This window comes from Penicillium maclennaniae (genome assembly GCF_028827695.1).
Source record: "Penicillium maclennaniae strain IBT 15551 chromosome Unknown utg000001l:1.0-3280838.0:1.0-3283122.0, whole genome shotgun sequence".
Taxonomy (NCBI): Eukaryota; Fungi; Ascomycota; class Eurotiomycetes; order Eurotiales; family Aspergillaceae; genus Penicillium; species Penicillium maclennaniae.
In genome coordinates, this window is record NW_026623213.1 from 1920571 (window position 1) to 1939825 (window position 19255).

A 19255-nucleotide genomic window follows, 5' to 3' on the forward strand; every position below is an offset into this window, starting at 1 on the left:
TCAACCTCCTGAACGACAATTGATACTTGTCGACTTCACGATCACATTCACTGAATGACTATGACTATGACTCTCGACTCCTACAATATCTACTTTGCACGAATCATCGAATGTCCTGTATATTAATATAACCGGTTCCGCGACCCAAGTGATTACTCTAGTTTTGTAATTCCAGTGGTCCCAACCACTGCCGTGGTGCTCGGGTTGAGATGAAACAAGGACAAGGAGAAATGACGGTCGTACGCGTCGTGAAGCCCCAAACGCCGCGAACGCAAATGAAGGGACAAAAATCGAAAAACCTGGCACCAGAAAAGGACCTGGAAAGAGAAGAAAAAAAAGGGAATGGAAACAGAATCAAAAGACCCCCACGACTCATACTGTCCTGGCTGTCTCCGTCCACATTACTTCCTCCTGACTTTTAGTGTCCTGGGACAAAGAGTATGAAAAGTATATGCACACATCGAACGATATGACAAGGGAAAGGACGGTGTTGCTGGAGCTGTACACATGTGTTTGATGCAATTTAGTGCGTCGGACGAGCAGCATTATTTCGGTCCTCGTCCGATTGACTGGAGCTGTCATCGCTATTAGTGGCATTGCGAATCCGCTCTGCTCGGTCTTGAAGAACCTGAGCTTCAGCGGCGGCCTTCTGGGCCCGAATCTGCTTGCGCCACATGCTGGCATATCGGCCCTTAAGAGCGAGGAGCTCCTCGTGGGTGCCACTCTCGGCGACTTGACCTTCATTCAGAACTAGGATGCGGTCCGCTGTAGTAATCGTACTCAGTCGGTGAGCGATCACGAGCATGGTGCGCCCATGAGAGAGTGTGGAAAGAGCTCTTTGGATGTGTTCTTCAGTATCGGTGTCGAGTGCTGCGGTAGCCTCGTCCAAAAGAATAATGCGAGGGTCCTTCAAGATGGTCCGAGCGATTGCCACCCGCTGCTTCTCACCACCACTGAGTCGCAAGCCACGCTCGCCAACCTTGGTGTTGTAACCATCGGGAAATGCCAAGATCTTGTCATGAATACTGGCAGCGCGACACGCCTCAAAGACCTGTTCATCGGTAACTCCCTGGTTCGCGTATTTCAGGTTGTACATCAACGTCTCGTTGAAAAGAACGGTATCTTGCGGCACCACGCCGATATGCTTGCGAACAGAGTCGATAGTAAGATCCTGTACATCGTGTCCGTCAACAAGCAGCTGACCCCTTTCGGAGTTGTAGAACCGGAACAGAAGCCGGAAGACCGTTGATTTTCCTCCGCCCGACTCGCCGACCAAAGCGGTGGTGGTGCCTGGCTCACAGTGGAACGTAAGCCCATTCAAAGCAGGTTTCCGCGAATCATAGGAGAACTCGATATTTTGGAATCGAATGTCCCCCTTGCACACAGCAAGCGGCATGGCGCGTGGGCTATCAACCACGGTAGGTTGTTCCCGGAACAATTCCAACATGCGCTCTGCGTTGATCAAGGCCGACTGAATAGAGCGGTAGAAAGTGCCAAAGAAGTTCAAGGGACCCTGAAGCTGAGCCATATAGGTCAACAAAAGAACGAATGCACCCACATCACGCTGGCCGATGGAGACCTGGTAGGCACAGATAAAGCATGTGGTCAGGAGACCCATCATGAAGACAGTGTTTTGACAGGTGTTGAGCAGAGTGAGTGAAAACAGAACGTGGTACTCGGCCTTTTGGAAGTCGCCCACGGCACCGCGATAGCGATTGAATTCGTATTGTTCCGCGTTGAAATACTTCACTGTCTCGTAAGAAACCATCGAGTCGTTCCTGAGGCAAATCTATTAACACGTAGCTCGCAAGTTTTAACCTTAATTTCGGGAGAACTTACTTGACAGCATCTTCTTGCCTCGATGCGTTGACCATCTGTCTTCGGATCTCCGCTCTCCACTGAGCCATACGGATGGTGACATACAGGTAACCGAAGGTCGAGATACCGATCACGAGAGCATAGTAAGCATCGAACACGATCAAGAAATATACCACAGCGATGCAGAGGTCAATCAGCATCGGGACCACTTGGAAAGTGACCTGTTCCAGGAAGGTGTTGATGGAGCTGCCCTTGCTCAGAGCCGATAGAACTTCTCCTGTCTTCTTGCCCAGGTGGAAATCAAGGCTCAGGCCGTGAACATGCTCGAAGGCCGCAGTGCTTAGCTCCATGTACGAATATTGGCTGACGGGGATCCAAAGTGTGGAGCGCATAGAACTGAGCAAACCCTGGCCGCCCTGGAGCCACCTGAAGACGACATAGAGGAAGATCTGGAACCATGGGACGTGGAACGACTTGCCCTCGCCCGTGGTTAACTCTTCGACAATACGGCCAACCTGAATGGGCACTAGCACGTTGATGACTCGCTGGGCGACAAGTAGAACAAAGCATATCAGGACAACGATCTGCAGGCGCCGAGATTTGGAGGGCCACAGGTAAAGGAAGAAGAGCGAGTAGCCACTAAGGTACTCCCACCAGCTGGTGGATGGCATGGTCGTTGGGCGTACCCAAGGATCTGCTGGCTTGGACGCCTTGGAGCCTGGAGCACCATTTGTTGATCCGTAGGATTGGCCGTTGCCGTTGCTGTTACCATTACCATGCTCGGCACCAGACGCATCTAGCAATCCGGTGGACTCACTGACGCCATTGGATCGGTGGGCCTTCTGTTCATGGCTCTTGGTGGTAATGGACTTGCTGGCATAGAGGAGGACGAGAGCAAAGAGGATCAGAATCCGGACGCTGCTGGAGGCAACTTCCATAGATTCCCAAGGTGTAATTGTTTTGCGGAGCTTGCCACCCTTGGGGTCTCCAACGGTAGGCTCATGGTGAATGGAGGTGTAGAGGGTAATGGATGTGCTAAGAATAACTAGCTCGATGGGGATAGCGACAGACCAACAGACGAACTGGGCGAGTGTGGGAGATGGGGAAGTGTCGAGTAGGGATATGAGTAAGACGGCGTAGACGAAAAATGAGCCGACGATGTAAATCTGCGCCCCCCGATAGTTAGCTTTGACTACCCGTTTGGCCGGCGAATTTGACTAGAATCCACCGAGAGACGTACCACGACGGACTGACCCCGCCACCAATGCTCGGAGCGAGCGACCATCACATGAGTGATATAAATAATCGCGTCCGCAAGATAGGTTACAAGCACTGCCACGGAGAGCCAGTTGAAGACTCGTTTGACAGTCATTGAAAACCCCTGCGTCTTGCGGAACGAGCCTGTTTGGGAACGCTTGGGCAGTGGACGGCCGCCAGGACCCATTCGCTGGGTTTCATTTTGGCTAGAATTGCTCGCCGTGAGCATGGTATTAGCCACAAAGGCCACGACGAAGAGAAGCAGGAGGAAGATCGGATAGCATGTGCGCAGGTACTCCAGCAGCTCAAGAGCTGCGTGGGGATCCATGATTACCAACTCCTCCCACAGATGTAGAGAACGAGAAAAAAGAGAGTGATATCAACAGATTTCCATCACACCGATCCGGGTCAAGGTGGTGAGAAAGACGGGTTCGGATGGGAACGAAGGATCGACGCGAGGAATGGGACCGGACGCGGGGAGGAAGTGCGTGATCTCGAACCGTGACCTTTTCCACGTATTTCAATTTGGATCTAAACTCTTGTAGATCCCATGCAAACGTTCGTAGATTTGTATTCTTCTTTTTCCTATCGTTCCGAACTTTCCTTGCCTTTTTTTCAAATAAAATTCGCACGATTTCTGGTTAGAATCTATGATTTGCAATTGTCAGGAGGGATACCCCCAAGTCACGAGGTTCAGCGTGGCAAAAGTCACCCACGAGTAGGCAATGTTAGGTAAATGTTTCAGCTCCCAAGTGTTTGCCACGAGGAAATAAGAAGAGTAAAGAATAACGGTCTAGAGGGGGGGGAAATGACGGTGTGGATGCGCGAGGTGCTGCAGCTAAGAAAAAAGGGATCCACATACTCGATTGAAGAACTGAAATTGGAACTGGAACTGGAACTGGCACTGGTTTTTATAACCACCTCGATTGTTTGTCTCCGTCGAAACCCAAATAATAAATTGGTCTCGATCGAACTTCCAGAAGGCTTATGCTTTCGTGCCCGACAGTCTGGGTTGGAATAGTCCCAACAAAGTCACCTAGGTCAATGGGCCCGGCCGGGGGGGGGGGGTTCCACAGCTATGATTTCAAATGCAGTTGACGAGTGCTGAAGCCCGTCTCCTCTGTCTCCTTCGAGTTTGGAGATGGCGGCTAGGACTCGGATTGATATAAATACCCCCCGACTCACACGTCCCTAGTCCAGGGTCTCAGTTCGCGGCGATCAGATGGCACGATCGTTAGACCGCGATCTAGATCCTGAGGAAGTACGACCCCCCGGACGTCGAAGCTTCCGATCAGACGCTGATTAGCTGTCTGCTTACCCTTAGCCCCAGTCCGTTCACTATGGCTTTGTGACCTTGATTTTCTACTGATCGAAGTATAGAGGATTGGACTCCCGAATCCCCCGGTTAGAATGTGAGACTGGTGATCTGATTTGCTATGTTATTTTTACATCTCTATGCATTAACTCGGAGGGCCCGGGATTCTTGTAGTGCCAGATTCAAATCTTGATCCCTTCTGTGCTGGCGTCTAGACCGCTCTATGTGAGCATGCCTAAGAGGTGCCCTGAAATATTGTACATACTTTGGGGCACACTGGAATTCAGGCCTTCTTACTTGTCCTTTTTGTTGTTCACCGTTCCCGAGCTACACTTGTCCGCCACCAGAGCTTCACCGCTTGCACCACCCCATGCTTCTTAGGGTTCCCACTACAGATTCGCGTTCCCCCCCTCCCTCACCCATTACGGTCAACTGGTCGTGTGCCCCCCCATGGACAACGTGTGAGCCATGTCGGAGACTGGGTCACGCTCTCCGGTCCCTCCCCCCCCGCCGCCTCCGACCCAGAAGTATTCGCATCGGGCTGCCAACGCGCTCGCCCGTTTCGCGCCCTTCTTCGGGTCGAGACCTCCGAGTCCGCAGAGTAGCCGCCTCGATGGCCCCCGGTCCATCAGGTCAAAATCGCTGTACGTGCTGCATGCCTCTCACACCGCTCTGACCGTCTAAATTGTCCCTTATCGTACTCTTCCTTCTCTTCGTGCTTTGGTCGCATCGAACCTGTCCATTACTAACGTCACCAGACCCGGTGAACCGCAGACCGTCACTCACCGTACGGGCATCCCCATCCTTGCCCTGGATATCTCACCGGAGCGCACCCACGCCGTGATTGGAGGCAAGGATATCCTCAAAACAATCCGGGTCTCGCCTGATCACTCCTCGGAGGAATTTAATATTCGCAATACGGTTATCAGTTATGCATCTACCCACCATGATGCGGGCGTCTCGATGCCACACAAGGACCAGTTGAATGTCAGAGACGTCAAGTGGTCACATAGTAATTATGACCGGATAATCGCAACCGCGGTCGCCAACGGCCGGATTGTCGTCTACGACTTGCAGCGGCCCGGCCTCCAATTATGTCGCTTCCAGGGCCACAACCGCCAGGTTCACAGACTGGCCTTCAATCCTCACCTCGCATCTTGGCTACTGTCCGGCAGCCAAGATGGCACCATCCGTATGTGGGATCTGCGATCGGCTTCTGCGAATCGGGGTCTTTCTACCTGCGGCAGCAAGCATGTGTACCATGGCAATAGCGATGCCATCCGAGACGTCCGGTGGTCTCCCACCGACGGTGTCGTGTTTGCGACTGCCTCAGACAGTGGTGCCATTCAGATGTGGGATTCGCGCAAGACCAACGCCCCTCTAATGAGGATTGCGGCTCACGACCGTCCCTGTTTCGCAGTCGACTGGCATCCGGACGGGAAACACATAGTCAGCGGTGGTACGGACCGGCAGGTCAAAGTCTGGGATTTCTCCTCATCTGCGGAACGACGGCAGAAACCTGCATTTCAATTCCGAACTCCCCAAGCTGTTACCAACGTCCGGTGGCGACCACCATCATGGGTGGGCAACTCGCCCTCCTCGGGAGAATGGCAGTCGTCTCAGGTAGTGACATCCTATGACAAAGATGATCCGCGGATTCAATTATGGGACCTCCACCGCCCACACGTGCCTTTTCGTGAGTTTGATCGTTACGATTCCCCAGCTGCCGATCTGCTGTGGCACTCCAAGGACCTGCTGTGGACAGTCGGTGAGGTAGGGGCTTTTACGCAGACGGATCTCCGATATGCCTCCACGGTAGTCAAGCGTCGGCCGATGTGTTCGGTGGCTTGGAGCCCAAATGGCGAGTTCGTGGCGTTCGCCCAGCCGCGACCAAGGCGGCGCCCACTAGGCGTCAGCACCACCGAATTCCTCCACCACGACGAGGACCAGGCCAGCACCGGTCACAGATCGTTAAGCCACAGTCCGCCGGACGACATCCTTGATGATGAGGCTCTGGCTTCGTCGCTCCGGCATCCCCAAACCAAGTCCACTACGGTACGGGCATCAAAATCCCTGGGCAATACCCCTCCGGGCGGAATGAATGTCATTCCGGTGCTTCCATTGGAGCAAGCTTTGACCAAAAGCTCGACTACGGTCCCTAGTCAGTTGGGCGCAATTGGGACGATTCCTGGTGCCACATATGATGCATCTCTCTTCCGATTCTTGGCGGGGCAGTATTCACCTATGATGGATGAACGCCCGGGCAGACGAGGTCACGTCGAGGTTCTGAACTCGTTGATGGAATCTCTAGACCATAATGCTGAGCGGGCAGACGATGTCTCCTTACCTAAGCTGGCTCAAACCTGGCGGATTGTCAAATTTTCGATCCTCCAAGAGCTTCAAAGCAGGTCGCGAGAGCAGTCTGCAGGCAAGGGTGGTGTGAAGGGCAAGTCTTCTAAGGATGGACTGCTCAACGATAAGTCTAGGGCAGACGAAAATCGCCAAGGAAAGGTGAAAAGTCGATTGTTTAAGGGTGTTATGGAGACAGAAGGTCCAAGAAGTCGAGTCCCGGAAGAAAGCACGTCGAACATGACAACTCCGCTTGCACAGCCATTGCCTGATTCTCCAGATGACTCATGGACTAGTTCTGACTCTCAAATGCCTTCGTTACTTGAGAATGCCGTCGATCTTGACCCTCTTCCTCCATCAGTTTTGAGCTCCCACAATGGCTGGGGCATGTCCGGCCCTGATGCTAGTCGCGTCTCATCGTTACCACAAGAGCAATTTGTGTCTAGTCACGATATAAACCTTGTCGGGGAGCCCGTGACAGGCCTCCTACCAGAACCGTTCGAGTCGGATCCGGATACTGATCAGCGATCTGCACCTCGCGCGATTGCCGGCAGGGCAGACTGGCGCCTTCGTGGCCGTCCAGACCTTCCTCAGGAAGCCTCCGAGGATGACTACGACCAGAAATTAGAAGACAAGCGAGCGGCGATTCGGGACTTCAAACAACATCCCAAGAAACCCTTGATCCTCGAATCAACGATAGAATCCAACCGTCCTCCCACACTAGAGCGCTATAGCCGGCACGACTCTTCTGAGAGCTTTCCAATGTTCTCTGCATCCACGGATAGCTCGCATCCATCCAAATCCGTAGGCGCCTCTTACTCCTCGAGTGGGAGATATCCCGAACGCCGTTTCTCGGATGCCAACCAAGCACGTGGTCGACCGAGTAATGTGGTCCGAAGGGAATCTAGCCTGGAACCTGCCGCAGAAGAGCCCGAAGATGACATGGATATTGATGAGTCTACTCTTGAAGAGGAACGGAAGCATCTTGAACGTCCGTTGAGCCCTCCGGAATTGTTGACAGAGTCGACCCCGCTTGAACAGCCGGGCTCAGAAGATACCTTTCCGTCTAAGAATACGCCTCTGGCGTCCACCGCTGCTTATTCGGCAATGGCAGGAATTTACGAAAATCTCTCCCAAGTCGAGATTCCTCTCGTCGCCAATTCATCCGATTTAAAGCCATGGAGTATCGAGGCGATCTTGAAAGAGGCAGTGCGCTATTATCACAGCAGCAGCAGCTCTGTCGATATTCAGACAGCGGCGCATTTACTGCAGAAGCTTCACGTGCTCTTCCAGGGCTGTGAGCAGATCCTTCCCTACGAAGAGTGCGAGATGATTTTCAAGTCCTACAACGAATGCCTAATTCGGCACACAATGGACTTAGAAGCTGCAGAGCTTCGCCTATCCTGCGTGCCAACTTACCCAGGTGTCTACGATTACGCACAGGCAGACACCTTCATCAATGTATTCTGCTATACCTGCCAAAGACCATACGAGAACCCAATGCGCGACAACTCTCGCTGCCACCGCTGCGACACCCCACAAGCACCATGCTCCATCTGCATGAGCATTGACCCTCCAGCTGAATGGGCTGCCGCCACCCAGATGCAGTCACAGTCTGGATCAACCGGCAGCTTAAGCCCCGACCCAGACGCTGAGACCATTTCCCACCTTTCTTCCCGATCCTCAGTCCCTACTGAACCAATCCCTCCTGTCGAGCTTGACAGCCTGGACTCATTCAGCGCACCCCGTCCTCAAGGCTCTGCCCTCTGGGCCTGGTGCCAGGGATGTGGCCATGGCGGCCACATGGCCTGCATCACCACCTGGCTGGGCGATCTCTCCATTAGTGAAGGAGGCTGCGCCACACCAGGCTGCTCACATGACTGCGGTCCTGGTCCGCGGCGCGAATTCAACCGTCAGGCCCTTCTAACCGAATCTAAACACCGCGACTCGGCCAGCCGCACGTCCGGCACTGGCCTTGTCAAGCGCGACCCGTGGACCAAGGGTGAAAGCAAGGCCGTGGAGAAGGTTCGCGGGATGCTCGGAGGTGTTGTTGCCGCGACTGGTGGTAGCGGTGCCGGATCTAATGCTTCTACGGTCAGCTCTGCGGGTGGTCAGGGCCAGATTTCTCCTGGGGCAGTCTCGCCTAAGAAGGTCAGGCTGGTTACACCGGGTGAGCAGAGTAAAGGCAGGGGTCCTACTAGCCGGTCGAACATTGCACCGCAGGAATAGAACTGGGCTCATTGTCGTGTTCAAGTACATAGTGTTTTGGATACCCAGGAGTTTTGACTTTTCATGATATCCCGTTGCGTTAACAGGACTTTTGGCGTTTATTGAATATTCTTTCAAATACCAGGAACCTTATCGAGTTTTATATCAAGTATATTGGTCCCAAACTGCACTTTTCAACAGATAGACCTCTCCAACAGATGAGTGATATATTCTAACTTGACATTGCCACCAGTCTTCACACTCAAAACCTCCGTTTCTTCTTTGTAGGGGCTCTACTCTGCGCCTCCAGCTGCCGTTTCAATTCTTCTCGTTTTCGATTAGCTTTCTCGGCCTCTGTCAAAGGTGTCGCTTCTGGAACCGCGTGATTTTCAGGTGAATCCACCTTTTGCTGTTTCATTTGTGCAGCCTTTTCTGGTGACTTTGAATAGTCATCTATAGCCATTGTAGATGAAGGGCCTGCACTGTCAGGGGAACGAAGAACAGACTCTGGCTGGACAGAAGGTGCTTCGCTTGGATTTGGTAGTTTGGCTTTGCTTTTTCCACCTATCATTCCCAGCTTTGCGGGCCGCTTCGTTTGCGTGGAAGTTGGATGTGAAGGTCCCGCGATCTGGGCCGATTTGGATGGTGGAGGTGAATTATGCGGCTCTGGCTCTGGCTCTGGCTCTGGCGTTTCTTCTTTCTTCTTCTTGCCTCCGATAACGCCGAGGCCTCCTCTTGATTTCTTCGGAGGGACTTTGGATTGGGGCGGCGGTGTTGCAGGCCTCGGTGGAGGAGAGACATCTGGTGTACGCTTGCGTCGTAGCACAGCTTCAGGTCTGGTATCGCGATCTGGCTCCGATTCAGACGCAGTAGACATATCCATCATCGATACTAGAGGTGGTAGAGAAGAACTTTTTTCTTTTGTCTTACTGGTTGGCCCGGGCGATCTGGTTTCTTGAGCATTCGCTCTGGGAGGGGTCGCTTGTCGCTAGATCGAAATGAGCCCCATGTTGTTTATGACAGTCTTGAGCACGTACCTGAAATTCATCATCTTCGCTTTCTGCCGTAGCATCGCCATCTAGATCCACCCCTGCTTGTGAGGACATGACAGGTGCGTCTTTCTGCGATACAGGTTGAGCTTCTGACTCATTCTCTTGGGAGAAAGACGTTTCGGAACGGCTTCCAAGCGCATACCACCAATTTGTTTGCGGCGGATGAAGACCCTCAAGACCCTGGCCGTTAGATCCAAGTAGTTCATGTGCTATATTTGCAGCCACGCCCGAGATAGCAGATGACATCACCCCGGACTCGGCGAGCCACTTCTGCTCATCAAACAGCGCAACGCCTTTGATATGCTTGGCTGCTTCAGAACGTGTGCCGCCTTTGCGTGCTGAGCGTAGCCCTGCAGCAGCGGGAAATACGGTTCCAAGGTCAATTTGTAGAGCTTCAACTTTGTCGAACAGCTTCCCAAGGACCCAGTCCTTCTGTTTGATCTGGTCCAAGAGGGCTCGTTGCCGAGACTCCCAGCTGGTCTCGTCTGTCAGCAATGGGAGTAGTAATCGGCTGGTGAAAGCTGATGGGGGCTCTTTCGTCATGTATAGAGTCCATTTTAGAGGCTTCAGCGGGGCTGGAAGCCTCGTGCTTGTGGTGAGCTCAAGCGAATCGGTGTAGGGTCCACGATGTAGCTTTGCGCTGCCTCCGTCACCTCGCAGAGCTTCCCCGATCTTTGATAGAAAGACCTGTAACTGCTCAGCGCCCTCGCTTGGATCAATTGAAGTGGCACTCTGTTCTGCTCGCTTCGCGATTTCCTTGTGTGGTAGCTGTTCGGACCAAATCGAGGTCAGATCTGTCACACAGAGCTCGTAGCCTTGCCTGGTCCATGAGTATTGAAAGAGTAACGGAGGAAATGCCCCTGATATTTGCAGCCTGTGCCACTTTGGAGACATGATCTCAGCTTATAAAGCCCTCAGATTTGATCCTATATGCCTTTTATGAGCATGTGCGAGGTGCTCCACGGAGTGCGGAGCAGCTGCCTGGGGCCGCAGGAAAGTTAGCCGCACGCTTAACGTTCCGCCGATCTCCCGCTTCACTTGTCAACCTCACGCCTTCACGCGTTCTACTTGCATCTCTTCATTTCGCAGACAGGAGACATCGAGAATATCTCATATTCTAAGATATGTCGTCGCGATTCCCCGATCGATCGGGCCCGGGGCGCAGCCGATCGCGATCCCCTTCATCCTGGCGTCAACCCCAGAACCGTCCCCGTGATGACGACAGAGAATGGCGCGACAGAAGGGACTCAGATCGGAGACCGCAGCAACCTCGCAACACACGCGATCAAATGCGGATCAACCAGCTCCAGGAGGATGAGCAAGCGCGGGAATGGGTGTCGCAGGAGGATGTCTTCGTGCTGAAACAGGCTAAGAAGAAGGCCGAGATTCGTGTGAAGGAAGGACGCGCAAAGCCCATTGACTGGCTGACGGTGACCCTACGCTTCATTGATCCCACACGCAACCCTTTAGACGACGAAATCGCGGATTCTGAGCTCGATGTGGTGGACCCGGATGGTGTCTTTGAGGGACTTTCTCAGAAAGAGCTACAGGATCTGGAGAGCGAAATTGACACGTTTGTCGAGCTGGAGACAAATGCGCAGAATCGGGACTTTTGGCAGGTATGATTTTAAACCTTCCTTTGGCTTTATTCTAGTACCTCGCTAACCATGTTCTTGCTACAGACGATGAAAGTCATTTGTCGAGACCGCCAGAAAACCTCTGCACCCGAAGGCCGTGCTCTCAGCTCTGTCGCCGCTGATATCAACAAGCTCTTGAGCCCAAAGACATATGAACAACTCAAGACGCTGGAAGTTCAGGTCAAGAGAAAATTGAATTCAAACGAGCCTATCGATACGGATTATTGGGAGGAGCTGTTGCGCAGCTTGACCGTGTGGAAGGCGCGTGCAAGGCTGCGCAATGTCTACCAGGCCGTTATTGACGAACGAATTCGCGATCTAAGAAAACAACAAAGAGAGGAAGCAGAATCGATTCGGGAAAAGCTGGCCCCCTTGGCACCACTTTATACCGATGAGCAGCAGCTAAATTCTACATTTTCAGCGGAATTCAAGGGGTTGGATCCCGATCCGTTGCTTCAGGTTCGGCCTGAAGACAAAGGACTAGAAATCATGGATGAGTCTGCATTCCTTCGTCAAGTTGTACGTACCTTGGTCTGTCCCAGGGCTTGAAACTTTCATTGCTGACCAATGTAACAGGCTCGTGAACGGCAGAAGATCCTCCGCATGGGCTACGTTCCTCTGCGACAGCGATCTGCTGAAAAGACAGCCACGACCTTAATCAATTCAGTTCCAAGCAGCTCCGCTACCCCGGCTGTTTCCAGTCGATTTTCTTCTCTTCCCAATGATGACTTCTCGCAGGCGACAAAGGCATTGTATGAACGAGAATTGGCCAAGGGCGTCAGCGAGAACGAAGAGATCTTTACCGGTGAAGAGGCCGTGACCACGCCTTCGCAAGCCCAGTGGGCCAGCAAATACCGCCCCCGTAAACCTCGCTACTTCAACCGAGTGCAAATGGGCTACGAATGGAACAAGTACAACCAGACCCACTACGACCATGATAATCCGCCCCCCAAGGTCGTGCAGGGTTACAAGTTCAACATCTTCTACCCCGACTTGATTGATAAGGCTAAGGCCCCAACTTATCGCATTGAGCGAGAAGGCGGCCGCAAGCGTGGACAGTCCTTTGCCGCGGCCGGAGAGGAAGATACTTGTCTGATCCGATTTATGGCCGGGGCACCGTACGAGGACATCGCCTTCCGAATTGTTGACAAAGAATGGGACTATAGTGCGAAGCGCGAGCGCGGCTTCAAGAGCACATTCGACAAAGTATGTCCCATAATGGTATCCATACCCCCGCATCCAAGGAGGGTTCTGACGTGGTTTTACAGGGCATTCTGCAGCTCCACTTCCAATTCAAACGGGTAAGTTGAATGCCTCGATAGGGTATGAAGAATATGACTGACAAGTTGTCTCAGATCTATTACCGGAAGTAAGACCTGCGCGACGCGTCATTTTCCACATGGGCGTTATATCGGGATTTGGGTTGGATGTAGTGTGGTGTATGCAGGCAAAGTTGGTCGTGGTGTATTTTCCAGACAGCTTACACCCTAACACCTTGTGAACCAATACTCCCCACCACTGGTTTGGCTGGAAAAGTTCTCCACATCGCAGAAAAAAAAACGATCTCGCAGAGCCCGCGAACTTTCAGCACAGTCCCCGTGTGGAGCCACAGTGGTTCGAATCCCTCAAGTGTCAAATGCCTAATTTAACCGCCGATTTTTGTTTCTGCACTTCTCCTCGCATCATGGCTCGGCCATCCACCATGATGCTGCACCGCAGTGCAAGACATCCAGAACGTTCCTCGAAAACAGTACTTTGACCCACCATGCCCCAATGACGGGGATCAGCATGCTTCCTACGGAACGGCGGTCATTGAAGTCCGTTCTGGTGACACCACGAGCCTGCAGCTGCAGCATATACATGACTCCGGGCTGGCTGAATGCAGTCCAGGAAGAGAAAGCTCGGCTAGAGAGACTGTTGACCTCCGGTTGACCTCCTGTTGACCTTGTCAACTTCCAGAAGGTCCGCTCCATGACGGCGAATGGCCGACTGGGTCTGCAGGCAGCCGCCTCCAGCCTTCCACCTTTCTCGATTAGTGCCTCCAAGGATAGAAAGTGGCGGAACTGGAAGGCCTCTCAGACCCATCCAACACTGCTGTAGCACCGGGTAGAGCCGCCTGGACCGCCTGTGAGATCATTGGCCGACGTTTGTAAGATGAACTCCCGTTCCACACGGGCTTGATAGTAGTGGCGCTAGAGCAGCCCCAGTCTCCCTCTCCAGCGCGTCTTCTTGTATCGATGAGCCATGGCCCACACCGACTCACGCATGTGTGTTTGCCTGCCGCACGGATTCTCGCAGTAGAATGGACCATATGCCTGATTGAATGTGGTGGCCAAAATGGCCTAAAAAGAATTATAGAGAGAAACAGAAAATCAAGAGTGTACAGCTCCAATGTATGTGTATGGCGACAGTCACGACGGGCATCCTGGTTACTTCTACGTTGACCTTGCCCCTTTTGACTTTCGCCTGCGATTACTCTTCTCTTATTCTTCCTTCAGTTCAAGTGCACGTCAAAGTTTCTCACAACGTCCTTGCTTTCAAGAATGGAGAGACCCCATGGTGTCAAAATGGAGTCTTCGCTTCCATCAGATCACTTCAACCTGGCTCAGATCCCAACTGACCAGCGAGAGCACGAGTATCATTGCTCAGGACAAACGCAGTCTCTCGGTTTTGAGCCGTTCCAGATGAACGCCTCACAGTTTTACAACCCCTGGCACTCAGGTTGTGAGAACTGGGCGGTATTCAGATCTAACCCGGTGTCGGAATCCATGGCACCCCTTCAACATCCCGGGTATAACAGTTCATCATGGTGCGCCACTTCGCTAGAACCACATGAGGGTAGCACCAAGTCGCGCGCTCTTGGGGCCGAAACTTCCCAGCCTGAGAATTTCCATCTTTGTTCCCTCAATTCGACCCCTCATCCTTCAACCCTTTCTATAGGCCTCTTACGAGACAGTATGGTCCAGTCAAAATGTCGAATGTCGAGAGATCCCCATAGTGACGATCTTCTGGATTGGTCGTCTGATCCTGCCACATCCTTCTACTTTGCTCGTGATTCCTGTTATCGCCACCCGGTGCAGTTGGAAACATCCGAGAGGGATTCTCTAGCCTTGAGAAGCACCCCACCGTCACCACCCGTCTCAATTTCCTCTCAACAGTCATCGTCAACAATGTCCATGAACAGCATGGGTCCCACTGCTTCCAGTACGGTTGCTGACAGCAACTCGCCCCGAGCCAGCCTTGGTGACCAAAGCGAAGGAGATCATAATGCAGAGCCCTACTCGAAACTTATCTACAGAGCCCTGAAAGAGGCCGACGGCCATAAATTGTCGCTTCAACAAATCTACGACTGGTTCATGAAAAATACCAGCAAGGGCAGAGACAACAGCAAAGGCTGGCAGAACAGCATTCGCCATAATCTGTCCATGAATAAAGTACGACCCTCGCTCCTAGCGCTTCCGTGCCCCCATTGCCGGTTTCTAACCAATTGCACATCATTTTCTACTCGCCCAGTTTAGTGCGCTTTACTGACAGGCATTTCCGTATTAGGGATTTGAAGCCAGTAAAATTGAGGGGTGCACGAGGAAGAAGCCGCAGAACTTGTGGGCTTTGACTCAAGATGCCATCGACCGGGGTAATGTGGAATCCACTACGCGGTATCGCAAGTCGAATCACCGCAAGGCCACAAGCTCCAGCTCCGCATATCCCGGGCGTCAGCGCTCAGGCTCCAAGGGAGGAAAGGCGGCGAAAAATGCGGCTAGGACACGCCACCTAGTTCAGCGCGAGCGGGACAGGGAGCGGCAATTCCCTTCGCCAACGCAAAGTCGAACACAGCAACCTCAGCCTCAGCCATCGAATGATCCCGCGTCCGCTCTGCTTACACCACCTTTTGGAGGCGCACTACTTTATCAATTGGAGCAAGTCTACAGTGGCCTGCCCCCCAGCGAGAGCCCTGTTAAAGAGGAGTTCGACTACTCCAAAGTGATTGGCTGCACGAGCTCCCCACTTGGCAAGAACTCAATATTCTACGATGTCGTGGGACCGGTACCGAGCTACGGACCGCTCGACCTCGAGCATATCGGTGGCTGGTACCCCGTCTCGGGGCCCCATAACAGGTTGATAGCAGGCCTCGGAAGGCGATGAGATCTTCATTTCTGCGGAAGGGCACAGAAGCGGGACTGAAAATAGGGGGGGAGAAAAGGGAGAGGGAGAGAGGAGCTGGCGTTAGGAACGGAGAAAAAAGCTTTGTTTGACATGCATCAACATGCATCATTGTCTTGTTCACTTCTAACTGGGTATTTTCAAATTTTTTTTTTCGTGTGGATATCTTCTTGGATTTCTAATATCCATTTGGCAGAGCGATTTGGGTCCCAATTAACTAGAGGCAATACCTGCATGGCACTTGCATTTTGTACTTCTGTTTTTGCTTTTTCGTTCTAATTTTTTGTTTGCAAAGCAGCGTGTATTATAGGTCAACAACGTGAACCCTTGTGAACGAGTCACTTCTCCAAGTTCATCATTCGGGGCTGTCATATCGCTTAGCTTCACAATTTCCAACGAGACTCACATTTTCAATTGGGCACGATGGCCGGAAAGATCGTTACAGTAGCCGCATATCTGTAGATCTCTTGAGCCGGTAGCGCGGAAGCCGTTCCAGGTGGAGCCAGCGCTTGCCACCGTGTACAACATGTCCTGTACTGTACGTTCACGAGAAGCGGAGTTCGTCCATTGTATCCAATCAAAGGAGCATCATCGTGAATGTTCTGTCTCCCTCATCTCTAGCCTGGCTCCCAAAGAGGCTACTGCAGAGTCGCCTTCGCCTTGGCGAATCCCTGCACCCCGAGGTCCTGCAGATGCGGACAAGGCCTGTATCAGCCCGCACTGTTGCATAATTCCCCCATCAAATTGTGGTTCGCAGTTTTTACCTCTTTGGTAGAGATCTCTCGGTCTCGGGACCCACGCTCGTCGGTGGGGCAGATGGCAGAACTGCACGATCTATAGTCTCCCGGGGCACCGGGCCACTGTTAGATAGGATCGGCCCCCCCTTTCCCGGGGGGAGGCCTCCACTACAAACCTATCGCGTGGAGAGAGAGAGAGAGAAATTTTGGCGATCACAAGCGACGAGTGGGTCTGTTCAAGAAGATCTACATCGTCCCGTCCCCCTCCCTTGTTCCCGCCTCGTCTTCCGTTGGCTGTGAATGAAGGTTTGGGATGATCATGATGCTCTATAGCGTCGAGACCGTGCGTTAATGAGATCTATACTGTCAGCTGTGCTATAAGGGGTCAGTGCATTTGACCGCATACCCCTGTTTCCCATTGAGATGACCAAGATCGTGATACATAATAGGCTATCAGGGGGGGTGAAGGGGGAACGGGCGAGGGGCTTCAATTTCTTAGGCGATTGATTCCGAAGCTGGGCCGACCCAAAGTTCCCTGCTGCTTCCTAGCATGGGTTTTGGTTTCGGTATATGATCCCTTTACCTCCATAAACCCACTTGGGAATGTGCTATCTCCTCAGCATGGGCGTAGTAGGTATCCGTGCACCATTACCTCTGCAAAGGTGACAGCTGCAGACCACCCGCAATCTTCCCAAGCGCTGCTTTCTGGCGCTTTTCTGTTTTCTGTTTTCTTTTTTGTTTTTCTTCTTTTCTATTTTCCTTTTTCCCTTCACGCTGCCCTGCCAGCAACCTCGGCCTGCAGGCTCTGTTAATTTGTAGAAATTTCTCCAGAGTAAAAATGAGATTCGCTGGTTATTTCCCCATGACTTGTCTCAGGTCTTTGTATCTGCTTCATCCGTTTTAATGAAGCTTCAGCTGTCTGACAGACTGAAATCCGCAAGGTCTTGTTTTTGTGGAATTTCTGAAAGTTTCCTGTCTTACGGAGTACTCGGTCCATGGGTCTCCGTGAGATTGCTTTTTGGCTGTGCTACATACTATCGGGGGGCTACGATATCCGACTGCAAATCCGATGCAATGCATTGATCATCGAACTGGTGATCCTTGGAAGCCACAGAAGAACTCTTTGGATCTAGCTCCACCAGCCCTAGATTGACATTTCTATACCTATTTCATCTAGGTAGAATCCTGTTTTTATTCCTGTCGTACAAGCTTTTTAAACCACTGAGAGCAATCGAGGTCAGGTGCGATGTAGTTTTAACGCCGCACATCTATTTCTTCCAATTTGTTTTTCGGTCGATGCCGGTAGTCTGCTGCTATCCTGCTTCTCTCGCCATTTGCAGCTCTATGATTCGGTGTAATTCGGCGCCACTCCTGAAGACACAGGCACGTCACTCCGTGCTGGGCTATTGATAGCTAGCATCAATAGTGTGTGCGTCAACGCCTGTCACGAACCTGCCACCTCCTAATCGATCCAGGTGCAGGCACTATTCGGCTGGATTCCGGAAGAATGATCTATCACTTTGATAGCAGAAGCAACAGGTTGAGCGAACCTCATCCGAATTTTGTGGAGGGATTTGGGTGAAGATCGCGGTGGGGACATCCCCACCTGTAAGTTGTTTATTTCTCGTAAGGCTAACTAAGTCGTAGCCGACGGGGATGCAGGCAGGGTCGAGCACCTCTAAGCAGGGATTCGACTTCTAGCTTAAAATCGGATGGGGTGAATGCCATTTTGGCATAGTAATAAATCGGGAGTATAATCCTGTGCATTGTTTCCGAGACCCTTATCCTTTCACACTGACACAGGCCTTGCGCCCTGGCCCGAAGAGACGCAGAACCAGAACCTGGACGGCGACCGTTGAGCGTGTAAATGGGATTAGGATTGGCGCTCTGACAGCTGTCATTAGTGCATTGTGTCCCTTTTGCGCTCAGACTCCCGTCCCGAGCGCGCGAAGTGGGCTGCAACCGGGGAATCATCCGAACCATAGGATGGTATGCTCTGACCGCTCCTTGGCATGGTTCGTGAGAGTGGCAGCTCTAAGTGGAGACGACAAAGAAACAAAGAAATGGGAAGAGAGGACTTGGCTGAACAGGGAAAAGCAACGGCCGGAGAGCATGTCGATCCTGCCATCTCGATCTATTCGACGCCAGTCGAGGGCCGACGCGGCTGACGGGTGGTGACGGATGAATCCAAAGGTTCATCGGCTGCCACGTACGTAGATCGACCCGGGACGTACCTTAGCTCCAGATATCCTCGGCAAGTGCATGGAACACTTGTCATTGGTGCTCTTGCCGATGACTTTTGAGATCTCGGCTCGCAAAGTGAGCTAAGGTGGTAAGAACCGTTCATTTCGGGTCATACCTCGATAATGCATCTTGTTCGTTGGGACTCTCATTTTTATTAATTGCGGCCATATCTGCTGTCGATACAACATGATTCGTGGTGCCGGAGTTCCAAGCCCGACATCATAGAACCTTTGCGTAATATAATAAACGTGCAGGTGCCACGGGTCGTCCCGGTATAGCCTCTAGATCCTTTTTTTTTTTTTGGTTTTAGCCCCTTGCCGGATTGCCTTGTTCGATAGTTAGTCTACCTACGATGTTTTTCTTTGTTCATGTCCTCGCTCTCGCAGATTCCCGGTCCATTCGGTCATGTGCATCTGCAGGCCAGGTGCGTGCCAAGCATTCGTCTCCTTCCTGAAGGGGCAGTTCGGCGAAGAATCG

At 52.3% G+C, this 19255-nt stretch overlaps 6 protein-coding genes across 6 annotated transcripts; 3 read left to right on the forward strand and 3 right to left on the reverse strand.

The window, feature by feature from the left end:
* Positions 1-523: 523 nt before the first annotated feature.
* Positions 524-3403, reverse strand: hmt1 (putative vacuolar ABC heavy metal transporter (Hmt1); the record flags this gene model as incomplete). The annotated part of the gene is made up of 3 exons (XM_056962409.1): positions 524-1778; positions 1840-2984; positions 3059-3403. 3 exons carry the CDS (start codon positions 3401-3403, stop codon positions 524-526), a joined length of 2745 nt encoding a protein of 914 aa, XP_056827412.1.
* A 1455-nt stretch (positions 3404-4858) lies between these two features.
* Positions 4859-8968, forward strand: N7477_000747 (WD repeat protein; the record flags this gene model as incomplete). The annotated part of the gene is made up of 2 exons (XM_056962410.1): positions 4859-5034; positions 5149-8968. The coding sequence occupies 2 exons, from the start codon at positions 4859-4861 to the stop codon at positions 8966-8968; spliced, it is 3996 nt and encodes a 1331-aa protein (XP_056827413.1).
* Positions 8969-9209: 241 nt separating this feature from the next.
* On the reverse strand, positions 9210-10893 carry N7477_000748 (uncharacterized protein; the record flags this gene model as incomplete). Its single annotated transcript, XM_056962411.1, has 2 exons — positions 9210-9935; positions 9985-10893. The coding sequence occupies 2 exons, from the start codon at positions 10891-10893 to the stop codon at positions 9210-9212; spliced, it is 1635 nt and encodes a 544-aa protein (XP_056827414.1).
* Positions 10894-11123: 230 nt separating this feature from the next.
* On the forward strand, positions 11124-13009 carry N7477_000749 (splicing factor cactin; the record flags this gene model as incomplete). Its single annotated transcript, XM_056962412.1, has 5 exons — positions 11124-11618; positions 11682-12155; positions 12213-12842; positions 12905-12937; positions 12992-13009. The coding sequence occupies 5 exons, from the start codon at positions 11124-11126 to the stop codon at positions 13007-13009; spliced, it is 1650 nt and encodes a 549-aa protein (XP_056827415.1).
* A 309-nt stretch (positions 13010-13318) lies between these two features.
* N7477_000750 (uncharacterized protein) lies at positions 13319-13609 on the reverse strand (the record flags this gene model as incomplete). The annotated part of the gene is made up of 1 exon (XM_056962413.1): positions 13319-13609. The coding sequence occupies one exon, from the start codon at positions 13607-13609 to the stop codon at positions 13319-13321; it is 291 nt and encodes a 96-aa protein (XP_056827416.1).
* Positions 13610-14614: 1005 nt separating this feature from the next.
* On the forward strand, positions 14615-15779 carry N7477_000751 (forkhead box transcription factor; the record flags this gene model as incomplete). Its single annotated transcript, XM_056962414.1, has 2 exons — positions 14615-15070; positions 15186-15779. The coding sequence occupies 2 exons, from the start codon at positions 14615-14617 to the stop codon at positions 15777-15779; spliced, it is 1050 nt and encodes a 349-aa protein (XP_056827417.1).
* Positions 15780-19255: the final 3476 nt, after the last annotated feature.